This window comes from Labrus bergylta, chromosome 15, assembly GCF_963930695.1.
Source record: "Labrus bergylta chromosome 15, fLabBer1.1, whole genome shotgun sequence".
Lineage (NCBI taxonomy): Eukaryota > Metazoa > Chordata > Actinopteri > Labriformes > Labridae > Labrus > Labrus bergylta.
The window spans coordinates 20,413,578-20,426,272 of NC_089209.1; the positions used below are offsets into that span (position 1 = coordinate 20,413,578).

The 12,695-nt window shown below is 41.9% G+C and overlaps 1 protein-coding gene across 1 annotated transcript; it reads right to left on the minus strand.

Annotated features, from left to right (window-relative positions):
• Nucleotides 1–282: 282 nt before the first annotated feature.
• ism2b (isthmin 2b) lies at nt 283–12,272 on the minus strand. Its single transcript, XM_020633473.3, has 6 exons — nt 11,554–12,272; nt 7,006–7,257; nt 5,537–5,864; nt 3,431–3,568; nt 3,278–3,346; nt 283–2,921 (listed from the first exon to the last, which is right to left on the minus strand). The coding sequence occupies exons 1-6, from the start codon at nt 11,662–11,664 to the stop codon at nt 2,404–2,406; spliced, it is 1,416 nt and encodes a 471-aa protein (XP_020489129.2). The 5' UTR covers nt 11,665–12,272; the 3' UTR covers nt 283–2,403.
• Between the last annotated feature and the right edge of the window lie 423 nt (nt 12,273–12,695).

Below are 12,695 nucleotides of genomic sequence, written 5' to 3' on the forward strand. Positions count from 1 at the left end.
TTCTTTTCTGGCATGGTCTTGGAGCATGTGTTCCCATTTGCTCTCTCAAGATTAAGCTTGTTGCTTTAAGTAAGGACGTGACATGTTTGCTCTCTACAGGAATGTTTGCTGCACTGTACCTGTCTTGTTGGAGAGGAAAGCTGTAGAAAAGTTTGGTATGTCAGTCAGTAAATAGTATAACTACTCAGTTGTGCTTGAGGAATTTTGATATACAGTACTATGCTATGTTTGGCTCTGCTGCAAATATCAAAAGTATGGAAGAAGAAATGACACGTTAGAAAGTCAGATGATGAATGCAAGGTCTTTATATATTTCTTCAGTATAATTGCAACAACATATTCATAGAGCACTGCAGTACAAAGTAGAACAAATCACACACACTTGATGCTGCTGTATGAAGTAATATGAGGCGAGTGGTTTCCCTTTTGATAACGGATGCCTTCATTTTTTTCAGTCCCATTAGTGCACCATGTTGAGTATAGAGACATTTCAAAGCTTCAGCAAACTTACAAAAAAAGAGAATAGACAAATAAATACTGTACAACACAATATGTAATACTAGATTCAGAAATCACAAGTTCATGCTTTCCTCAACAGAACACTTGACATAAGCACTTTCATAGAACAATGCAGCATATCTGACGAGTTTCCCTTCATAATAACACCATACTCATCATCAAATGGCAAACAAGAATACATATCGATATATCTTTTGTATATTTTTATATATACCTTAAATAAAGTGCCTTCCATTAAAAGTCGGTGATTCCAACATGTAAATGCTTGTTTGCATAAAAATATCTGGAAGCAGAATTCCTGAAAAAAGATTTGGAGCGAACATTCATAGAACTAGACTGGATAGAAAAAGCATTCCTGGAACCTATGGTATTTCCAATCACATTTAAGAGAAAGGCCACTGCTTTGAATGAAATGCTGAACACAACCACTGCTATAATACTAATGACTGCTCTGATTATGGATAAACAGTAGCATTTACAATGTCTTCCACTGTACATTTGGTTGAAATACTGACACTTTTTTTATAGGTAAAAGCTAGCATATCGCCTTTACTTGTATTCTATCATATCCATGTAAGGGCTGCAACTGCATTATCTACAGTATTGGGAATATGGTTTGAGCAGAAAGGTTCTTTCTATCCAATCTAGTTCTGTACATAAACCCAGGGCAACAGCTTAAACAGCAATGATATCGTCCTACAACCACAATCAACAGCAACTATTCAGTTTTAAGGGTCTCAACTGCTTTTAGAAAGCATTATCTTCTTATAAATTCCGATCTGGACAACACGTCCTGTACTCTGTAATCTTACCCCAAAACACTTTGTTCTAGTTTTGTATAGGGCTCCACTGTTGAGGTAAATGAATGAATATGTTTAGCAAGGTAATTTAGACCCCCTGAGAACATTATAGAGACACATCTATATGCACAATCTACTCATCTTGGAGATACATTTTGAACAGTAGAGACTAAGGAGACTGGATTTACAGAGGCACCAACAGTCCAATTTTAACTCTTTGGCACCCAGATAATACATCTTCCTGACTGTGAAAGTGAGGAAATACATGAATCAATCTGTGAGACACAAACATTTGACATCAAATGTGATGATCCTTTACTACCACTGCTTTAGGGATTTTGTAATCATTCTAATTCATTAAGCTTAGTAACAATAACAGTTTACCTCTGGTTAAGAGCCCAAATAATTCTAAAATTACTAAATGTAGTGACTGAAATGTTCATTACTGTTACTGCATGAAGCATCTTTTGGGTTTATTTACGTCCTGTTGTCTTGGTCCCCATAATACCTTCTTAAAACCTGAAGGATTTTATATTGTAGCAGCATAGTTGGCATAATCATCTGTTGGACTCTTCCCATCCATGTGTTTGTTTCATCAATATAACCAGCCTACATTCATACAAATATAAAACCTACAAGAAGTGCAATCAGGATGTTTACCATATGTTGTTATTGTCAATCACAAGCGCTCCAGGACACCATGAAGAAAGCCAGTAGGTAGACATCCTGCTTACACGCACCCAAGAGTGAACCAAATACAAAGAAAGAGAGCTTGATGTCATGCCAGATGTGAAACAGGTTGGCAAGCGATGGGAAAGCCCTGCATTTTTTTCCATTCTTGCAATGCATTTTAGTTCAGTCAAGCCTGATCTCAGCACACTGTGCCAAATCCTAACCTGGGACAACCACACTTCACCATCGTACCCAAAGCCCATGAATCTCCAAATTAAAAAACTGCATTTCCTCTTAGTCAATGCATGGTGCAAGGATTATATTTCATGACTTTTAAGGTTGGCAGTCCCTGCTAAAATTAGGATTGGGCCCTTTGACTCTTGGAGTGAAGTGGTAGTTTTGGCTGTTGTCTCTCAGTACTCTCTGGCCTCTTCCAATTCATTCATGAACACGTCTTCATGCGGATTTTCTGGGCAGCTGAGTCCATTATTGGGTGGCCGCACTGCATGGAAGCGACTCCAGTCTCCCTTGCACAGGATCCAAGGGAGCACATCCACCTTGAAGTGCAGCTCAGGTGAGAACTCTGTGCTGATCAGGTTCGGCGTACCTGCGCCTTTCCCCCGAGTGATCAGCCGCCCGCCAACGCCATAACAACAATGCTGTGCTGCGAGAGTAGATGAGTCACTCGAAAGGGTTGATCGTATGCAGCTTCGTGCTGATGGTTTGTAGATGTCCAAGCGCTCCTTGGGGCCACTGGCATCACGCCAGCGGAACTGTCGGCCATGACTCTCATCATAGATGCTGACCACAGTGTACGCTACCTCAGAGGGGAAGGAGCAGGGGCAGCTCGGCAGCTCAGACAAGACTTGGTGGAGGTACCTCTGCAGGAACTCACTCTTACAGTTGAGCCACTTCTCACAGCTGTCCACATCTGTTGGAGATAGAAAAGTTACACCACATGAAGTTGTGTTACAGTTTGAGGCACTACTGGTAGCATGAACAGATTTCATTAAATCTGAATCCTATCCCTGGCATGTATAAACATTAACATATAAACAATGACTAAAAACAGTTTAGACATAAGCTTGTGACAGCATATCAGTTGCTCCTCACAATAATCCATTAGCTGAAGGGGTTCTACCATAAATATACCGCTCAAATATATACCAAGGATTAGGTCTGTCTAATTAAATTGTTAATAGTAATGTAAATGCAGCTTGTAGTAAGTAAGGAGAGTAAAATATACTTGTGGTAATTAAAGGAGAACTTCCCATAAGGAAAACTCACCTGTCCCAAATGGCTCTGTACCATTCTCCATCTCAAAGGGAAAAGGCTCAGCCACAGTGTTGACTTCACCTATAAAGAGGAGAGTGGTTCATCATTTATAGGTGAAAAACAGCTGGAAAACAAAGTTCAAATACCTCACAGTTATAATCTTACCAGGACAAGGCTCTAAGTCACACTTAGAGGCTTCTGTCAGTGTGCAGGAGTAGCCACATGATTTTGTCCTCTTCCTCTCACCGTGCCCACATGTCACTGAACAGGGGGACCAGGGTGTCCACTCATCCGCCTCTTTTTCTGTGGAAAAACAATTACAACTTTGTCACTGTCGCCAAATTAAGTATGCGCTATTTTAAAAACTCATCATATTGTAATAAGATTTTAACGATTAAAATTTGTAATCTTGATTTATTGTGAAATTCCATTATTTCACATTCAGAAATAAAACATTGTTAGGCTTTTATTTTGAACTATGTTAATTTTGTACTGTGTTAAGCTGAGTGCTTTACTTGCTTTTACATTGAAATAAAGTAAGGATCTTGTGGTAGATCTAAGTTTAAAACGGAAAAAGGATAAAAACAAAATGAAAACAGCTAAAAGTAACGGTAAAAAAGTGAAATGTTTGATGTCATGATGTTCAATAAATATACATGTTTTAAATTAGTAGAAGTCAGCAGTTCCAAATGGTTGATCCTGATCACAAAGCAGAACCCTGCAGAATGGAATTACACCTTACAGTTTGTGCCGAGATCAACTCAACTTGTACTTCAATAGTCACATTTGTGGGCAGTCTTGGTTCATATTAATGACAATTTTCTCCTGGTCGAACCTTTCCCATGCAAGCCCATATTCTTTTTAAGATGACTTCAGTTAAATTAGAGAGAGGGAAGCTGTGCTGTGGCTGTCCGCCCCTGCACCATGCTTCCTTGTGGTGTTAATAATACTTAAAAACAAGTCCTTCTTGATTAAAGGCGAGGTGGGTGCAGAAATACCAGCTTGGGTGTAGCGAGCACCCAATTTGACTTTGTGGGCACTGCCAACTCGCCATGTGGCCATAAGGCAATGAGGTGTCAGGAGAGCCCTAATTACAGAAGAAGCTAAGGCATACATCCTTGATTTATGTTGAGCGAGTCTTTAGATGTGACCACTTTATAGGCACTGTTGCCCTTTGCTGGCAAAACACACAACAGACAGTCTTTGTAGTGGAATAACGGACAGAAGAAGGGTTAAAGAGTTCAAATCTGCCAAGTCATTAGACACCTGTTAGCACATTTTATGACACGTAAATGAGTACACACTTCACCGACCCTTAAAACATCAGAAAAACAAACAGATCAATCATGAACAGATTAGTGTCTGTGAGAAATGTCTAAAGAATGAGAGCTTTAGTTTGTGGTAAACCAATGACAGCACTCTGATCTACAGTAGGCCTCACACACACTAGCCTAACCACTGCCAAGCCCATAAAACTTTCTTTTTCTTCTTCTGTCCCTCATTTCCATCTTCACTCTTTCATTCATAATGTACACCTCTCTTTCTTTATTATGTACTATTATTACCACAGAATAAAGGGTTTGCAAAAGCTGAGACACAACATTTTTTCCCCACTGCAGGAAGGCAGATCCAAGAGGGGGAAAAGGGCTGTAAAAGTTATGCAGAGCCCTGAAAGCCCCATGAAATTCTTGAACTGGCTCAAAAAGGCTGAGCCGCAGAGGGCAGTGAGGGCCGCCGGGGTCTGGGGGGACCCACGGGGTCCTGGGGAAGGATGAAAGGGCTGGCCGAATGGCCCCTGTCATTCTGTGTTCCCAATCTGCCCTCTAATTGTCCACAAGCAGAGGGATGTTTTGTCCCAGTATACAGTGCCGGCCTCACGCTGCCATTAGCGAGCGCATCGGACCCATCTTCAAAAGGCAGGCCTCTGCGACCAGCACGACCAGTGTCGACTTCAAAGTGCACACAACCCGCAATGTCCTGATGGTCGAGTGCTCATGCTGCCTCGCATGCTGGCATCGTTTGGCTGTCTCTGACTGGGGAGGCAGTTATCATGCAGCCCTCTCTCTCCCACTGTCTCTCATTCCAGACCTTCCTGTCAACTCAATAACTCTTTTAGTGAGATGAATTCTGTGATTGTATGTGAAGCTTGTTTTCCTTTTGATTATTTTGTATAACCCACAAGATCATTTTTGGTAATCATTTGAAAGTCAAATCTTAAGAGCAGTGCGGCTGAAACAGCAGACAGAACTTGTACTACGTGGCAAGTCTTACCATAGTAGCTCTGCACTGGATCCCAGCCTTCGTTCCAGTGCGTATCCCAGTCTGCGCCCACTCCACTGGGTAAGGGCTCCTCGCTGCCGTAATCCAGGGAGTAATCTTCTTCCTCCTCTTCCTCGCCTGTTTCTTCTGCGCCTGACCGACTGTTGCTGTCTTCGCTTGAATCTGTGTAACTCCAGAAAAGTGGCCAGAAAAGCTTCTTGCCGCCGAGCCAATCTACTGTGGAGGAGGGGGAGGAGGATGAGGAGGGTAGCCACTCTTTTTCATTGGCCAGGTCCATCTCTACTTCCATCTGGGGGTCGTCCACCACCTCGATGGTTACCTATGTAGAAAAAGAAAGCATCCATGTCAGACAAATTCTTGAGTGGTACACCAAAAAATATTTACATACAACAATTGATTTAGCTGTGTCTGCCTTGACTTGTCATCAAAAATGGAAAGTAGTCCTGATTCTTCCACACTCAACTTATCAGGAAATTAACTCTTTTAAATGTGCTGAAAAGCTCCTTTAGGCAAGCAGAACTTCTCACCGGATGTACTGTAAGTCAGCCATCCAGATGTAAGCATGAGCATTCAGCCGACTAAACGATCTTCTCAGGGAGAGAATGTGAGCATTTATTCTGGATAAGTACCTCTCATTAGCTCAAGATGACTCATACACAATACTTCTAAGTGTCCGCTTCAGCTGAGGTGAAAAAAAGACAAGAAGAGAACATCTCTTTATGAAGCTGTTGTTAGATTAATCATAGTTAGGAAAGATGTCCGATTTGAACTACTTATATTTGTCTTTGTTGAATATACTCAGTGTAGAGTCTTTACACTGGATTATTGTACATCTGGTCGACAGGCTACATGAAAACTCATCAGAAATGTCATTGGCTTCTGAACTTCATGTAGACATAGGCAGGCATCATTATGTCCCTCTAACCACATCCTGATTACACTGACCAGAGCTGGAGAGCATAACTGCCATGAGATAAGTTAAACAGAACAACTTTTTGATCTTTTGGGCCAATTTGGAATGAAATGATGAGGACTTAATGGCTAACACATATGACTACAGAGTCTGTTTTTTCTTTATTACACTTTAATTAAATAGTAGCATGAAAACACACCGCCATGTCTCTAAGATTAGACAGAGAGACTGTTGATTTTGCGAAACATTTAGGAAACAAATCATTTCACCAAATGAAAGAGAAAATGCCTGGGCCCTGGTTACATGGATGGTTTTAATTTAACGCACAATTTACCATCTTTAGTTACTGTTTGGACACAACAGACAAGCTCCATGCACTTATCTCAGGGCTATTTAAGCTGAAATTGATGTTTATTTATCGTTTTAATAGCGTTAAATATTACAAACTTAATTGTATAAATATCTTACAGGATCTCTTGGAAGCTGAAAGACCACATGGACAAACAATTCAGACAGTTTGGAGATGGCTGCCATCTTCAAAACCCACCTGTATGTTGGGGTTTTGAGAGTTGATATCACCATTGGTGAGGTCTGGAAAGTTTTTGAGATCCAGGACGAAGGGCTTGGTCTCCTCCTCAGGCTCCGGCTGTGGAAGAACACCGACTGAGCGATGTTGAGGATGGGACCATCTCCTCTGGTGGCTGTGGGGATCAGGCAGAAGACTCTGGACCTGGTTCTGCTGCTCCAAAGTCTCAGGTATATACTGGGCCCCACCGCCTTGGACATGGTGGCCATGAGCCTGGAATGAAAGTTAAAATGTGAGATAAAAAGTTCATATGAAGCAAAAACAACAATCTAGAGGAATTATGAAGCAACAGATTCCCCAACACCGAGACGAGACTACTGGCCAAAAACAAATTGCCATCCAGCAGCATAGTGATAAAGAATACATTATTATAAAACATGTAACATTGATGCTGAATTTGTGCTCGCTTTGATGTTGTCATTGACTGGCATACTCATGATGAGACTGAATTTTGTCCATACCAGATACATTACCAATACTGCCATTGGTATCAAAACAACTTTATAAATAATTCATTAAAAAAATGAAGGGAAATGCCTAAAAGCCTGTCTGTGCTGACACAAACTTTATGATATAATGTAAAGAAAAAGGGAAGCATTTGGAATATATTCAAAGCCAATAGCTACTGGCTAATGGTAAAAAGGGGTATCACTAATGGCTCACTGATGAGTATATAAACAATCAGTACTCTGTTTCCAGGAAGAAACCTTGAAACCATGTAGAACTTTGTAGCTTGGTCAGCAATTCCAAAAAGCCCCTGAGGCATCCGACTAACCAGCCAAGTGACCAACCAGCCTTCGTTCATTTCATTCTTTTTTTTCCCACAACAGTCATGGCATCCAGGCCGTGGACAAAGAGGGGCCTGTGCCAGAGAGATCCGCTTTTAGCTTTAATGAGAGGGCCTGGGAGGCGTGGGACCCCTGGGCTGGTGCAAGCATGTCTGAACCTGCTGTGCTGCCGCCACTACGGCCACCACTTAATTTGACCTTTCGGGTTTTACAGTACTGAGAAGAACAGGAGGATAATGTTGTTATCTAAGAATGCTGATGACATTATAATGGTAGGGAATTGTAGATGAAAGTACTGTTATAAGAATTTAGATACTGAGGAGTGATTTTAAATTGGCATGATTCATTTTTACGTCCAGTAAAACATATCTTTCATGCACACTGGAAAAAAATCAAATGAACCTTTGTCTGCCATTCACTCCTCTCTGTATCATCCTGAATTTGCTTAATTGGCCCCATTGTACAATTGGGCAGGACCTTGAGAATTGACCTGAGCTAGTTTGTGGTTTGCTAAATGCAAAACACTTGCTGTTAGAAGGCTAAAGAGGAGAAAAAATGTCTGGATTAATGACCAGACGGTTGATGATTTATAGTTGTGGCCTCTAGAACGAGGCGTACTTTTCACTGACTGCCTGTGATTGTCCCATAAAGAAGTTATGTGGTCGGTCAAATTCAAGCATGTGAACACATTATTGCTGTTTAGAGGAGAAGCCAGTCAAGCATGATGAATGATAGATGAAGAGAAGTTGGCCCCTTCCCTAGATATCTGTACACTGGTGGTGACAAGTAGATAACCTATTAAGGACATTTTAGCTTTCTCTTTGTAACAACATCCAACGCAAATATTAGACAGATTCCCAAAAGCTGAAATAAAGAAATAGAGAATAATCAGAGCAAAGCTGCTGAATTTAGAGCATGTAATGAAGTACATAATGGCTTAAAAGACTCGTTGATGTTATGTTTAAAAAAAGACGCCATGTAACATCCCACTATTAAATGTTAAATAGCACAACAGACAGGCTACTGAGTGCCAACGCTGATAAGGCCTCTACATTTGGATTTGATTTTGCTTCTTTTTTTCTTGGTACTTAATGTATACTGAATGTCTTTGAGTTTCCCTGTCCTATTGTGTAACACTACCAAACAGTTATCATAATATTTAGTCCCTCCTTTTCAGAAAAACAGCGACATTAGCTAAGAAGTGGCTAATGCTAACATCTAACATTCGCTGATATTTAATGGTAGCTGAAGGGTTATTACTGTTTTTTTTAAAACTTGTAATATGTCCACTCTTCCCTCTGGACTTCATCGTTTTTTCTCTCTTTTTTGGTTGGATCTGGTGGTGGAGAAAATGATAACAGTTCTTGTATTGTCCACATTTCCATGATTTACTTTACAGACAGCTATATGGCATTATGAAAGCATTTGAACTCCCTACTTTAGAGTGATGTCAGGCAAAAATGGTCTGTTCGGATATGATCAAAAAAAACTAAACAAAATAAATAATCAAGAATTTAATAAAGTAATCAGCAGATGAATCTACAATGAGAATAATTATTCAAAGTTAATATCGTGTTGCAATGGATGGTAGCATGCTTTGTTGGTTTATCATGATGCTTCATTTTCCCCAGCCCTGGCCCTGGACTGTCTCACTGTTAAATCTGTAGGGACAATATACACTCTATGCCCTAACATACTGACACAGACAAAGAAGGTCCAGAGTCAATGACGCACACAAAGAAGGTCCGGCGTCACAAGAAAGGCCACATACTTTCACACCCTTCTCATCCCGTCCTGTCACACATCTGGATCCTGTATTCTTTTGCCCTGTATATCACTCTCCCCTCCTTTCTTCCTCCCCTCGTCTTCTCTGATCCTGCTCTCCTCCTCTCTGAAGAGGGGCTCTTCTGATCAAAGGCTCCAAGGATGATGGCATGCGGTGTGTTTAACGGTGAGACTATGTGGATGCAGTGGGGGACCTCAGCCTGTTCTGGAAACCGCTTCTCTCTTCTTAGAAAAACATTAAATCAAACCTTTTGGCAACACTGAGTCTTCCTTTCATTAGATGGAAAAAGTGGATCTATTTGGGATACTGTCATAGTTACTGCTGACGGTGACACACTTTCAGGTTATGGATTGGGGGGGTCGGGAGTCTGGATGGGGGCATTGGGCTGAGGTGAGGGGCAGGGATGGGATCTGATGGCGTTGGGGGGGGGGGGGGGGGGGGGGGCAGGACGGGAAGGCAGGCGGTGTGGCAGCCCTGATTTATGCGCCCGCAGATATCAAAGGCCTTTGCACTTGGCTGTTTCCAAACCATTACAGAAGAACAATAATCTATGGACCCTCTTTGATCACTGTCTTTTGCAAAAGGAAACAGGAACAAATGCATGCCTGGTGGAATCAGGGTGAGGTTATGGAGGTTGAAGGTAGGAGGTACAAAACAGTTGGGGCAAACAGGTCATGATATCGGGAAAGGAGGCCACTTCAACACAACTTCTCCTCCCCCTCTTCTTCTTTGCTGAGAGATGGGGGTTAAACCAAAAACAGGAAATTCCACATTAACACAAAAAAAGAGCCAATGTAAACAATCAGATGAATGACACTTGACCCCTCTCTGTGTGAGAGATGCCGATGGCTCGCCTTATTCTGGTTACATAAGCATCTCGTTACTGGGCACACACTTTACTGAGTTTCCCCTCCTCCTTCCCTTTTTCCTCTGCTAATCTCTTCTCTTCATCCAGCACTTACGGACACACAGGTCACAGGCGAAAGTACAGAGTCTACAACTGCATCCTTTCTGATGAATGAAATGAACAATCGCACAACCACAGTGAGATTATTTGATGTCTTCTTCTCACTAATCACTCCCTTCTTCCCTCCTTTCCCTCCCTTTTTTTTCCTGCCTGTCTCTTTTTTTTTTGCCTTGACATCAATCAGGCCGATGATGAGAGAGAGAGAGAGAGAGATAGAGAGAGAGAGAGAGAGAGAGAGAGAGGGAGTCCCAACAGGGCATCCATGGGAGGCCACACAAGGAGAGTTCAAAGGCAAAAACTGAACCCTGACACAAACACACACAAACAGACTTTGATATCCAAATATGTCTGTGTGCAACACAAACACTGGAGAACACACACTGCACAGCCCGTGTGTGTGTGTGTGTGTGTGTGTGTGTGTGTGTGTGTGTGTGTGTGTGTGTGTGTGTGTGTGTGTGTGTGTGTGTGTGTGTGTGTGTGTGTGAGTGAGTGTGTGTGTCTGTAAAGAGAGGATCTATTATAGCAGGGAGCATGCCCAGTTATGGCAACCCTTTACTCTACATGGAGAGAGAAGTGCAAAAAAAAAGAGAGCAACTATACTTAGGAGGCCTTTAATCATTTGAATCATTATTTATTATTATAAAATGTTAAATCTTTATGAATAAATGGGATCTTTTCACGGAAAATGTGACTTTTTAAGCCACTTTTAAACATTTCCTTTTGACATATGCTACTAATGGTGTTGTGTGTGCAGTGGGGTGAACACCTAAATGTAGAATAGGCTATTTGAATAATAAGGCTTACGTTATTTGTTTACATGCGCACCGAATTTGGAATTGCATATAAAAAGAAAACCTCAAAATAAAGTAGTTTTTGTCAACAGGTGTAATTCAAAGACTTCACCGCATCATTAAAACGTTTTGCTAAACTAAAAAAAAAAAAAAGCTCGGTATGTGAGGAAAACTTACCTTGTGGCCAATATGTTTGTGTCTGGTTGGAAACCCTGTCCCCAAACTCACGAGAAGCGTTGACCAAATCACCAGCAGCATCTGAATTCTCCACGCCACCTCTAGACGCATCTTCAACACTTCCTCTGTGGGGAATTGTAAAAGTACTTTGGAGACTTCACTCAAAATGTCTTCCTAAATACGCTTCTTGGTCTCAAAGAAGTGTTGTTGTTTTGCTCGTCCCGGGTTTGTCAGCCACTTTGATGTGGGACAGATGAAGATTATAACAGGCCTGGACAGTCTCGAAGTTTGGCACTTTATGAAGATGCGCACCAGTGTCCTGAGGTATCCCGCGCGCTATCCATATCTGGCACCAGTGCCTCGCGCAGCAACTGTCAGTCCGTATAGCGGCTCGAGCTCAACGCCTCTCTTCCCCATAAAACCCACAGTTAGAGGAGCTTTAAATACCAGGAACAAGTCGAGTACCCCACGCAGAATCTCCCCGTCCGCACCGGCGCCCGCTTATTCAACTACTTTAAACTGTGAGTCATTCCGTCGTGGGTGGGTGGGTGTTTTCTTCCAATACATTGACATCTGGAGCTCATAGTATGCGCTGCGTCTTTGCTATCTGTCTGATGCGTTAATCCATTATCCACGTGAAGTTCATCCACCGGTTCGTGCATTTGTGTGCGTACAGCCCAGCCAACCGGTTTCGGTAAACTCGTCTTTTACGCACGCATTCAGGAGGTTGGTGCTGCAGGAGTTGGGGGTGGGAGGCTTATTGCTCACAGCTGTGACGAGGGGGGGGACTGGGGCCACTGGGGTTCCTGATAAGGTACACGGTTTAGTTTACATAGAAACTACAGAGGTCTAAAATCGCAGGTCATGACGTGGACGTTTAACTCGGTCACTGGGAAAGAACATTCAATATACCTGAATCCAAAAATGAAATACTCCGCCAGTACCTTATGTCATTCTTTCTACAATCCTCATTTTCCTCTGGCCCTTTAATAAACTGTCAGGATAAATAAGTATCTCGTGCCAGCGGTGCCACTGGTGAACAGTTTAATACCTTTACAACTTTAAGACAGTAGTGAATGACTGGCCAGTGAGGAATGCTGAGTAATATTTCAAACATGTTAGTAATGAGCTTTTAAATGTGG

What these genes read in the sequence shown, in the direction of transcription:
- ism2b (XM_020633473.3), bottom strand. Translation starts at nt 11,664, where the DNA reads ATGCGTCTAGAGGTGGCGTGGAGAATTCAGATGCTGCTGGTGATTTGG. An exon ending in CTCAAAACCCCAACATACAG is followed by an intron (nt 5,865 to 7,005) that starts GTGGGTTTTGAA and finishes TTTTCTACATAG; the next exon opens with GTAACCATCGAGGTGGTGGA. An exon ending in TCCAGTGCAGAGCTACTATG is followed by an intron (nt 3,569 to 5,536) that starts GTAAGACTTGCC and finishes GTTTTTCCACAG; the next exon opens with AAAAAGAGGCGGATGAGTGG.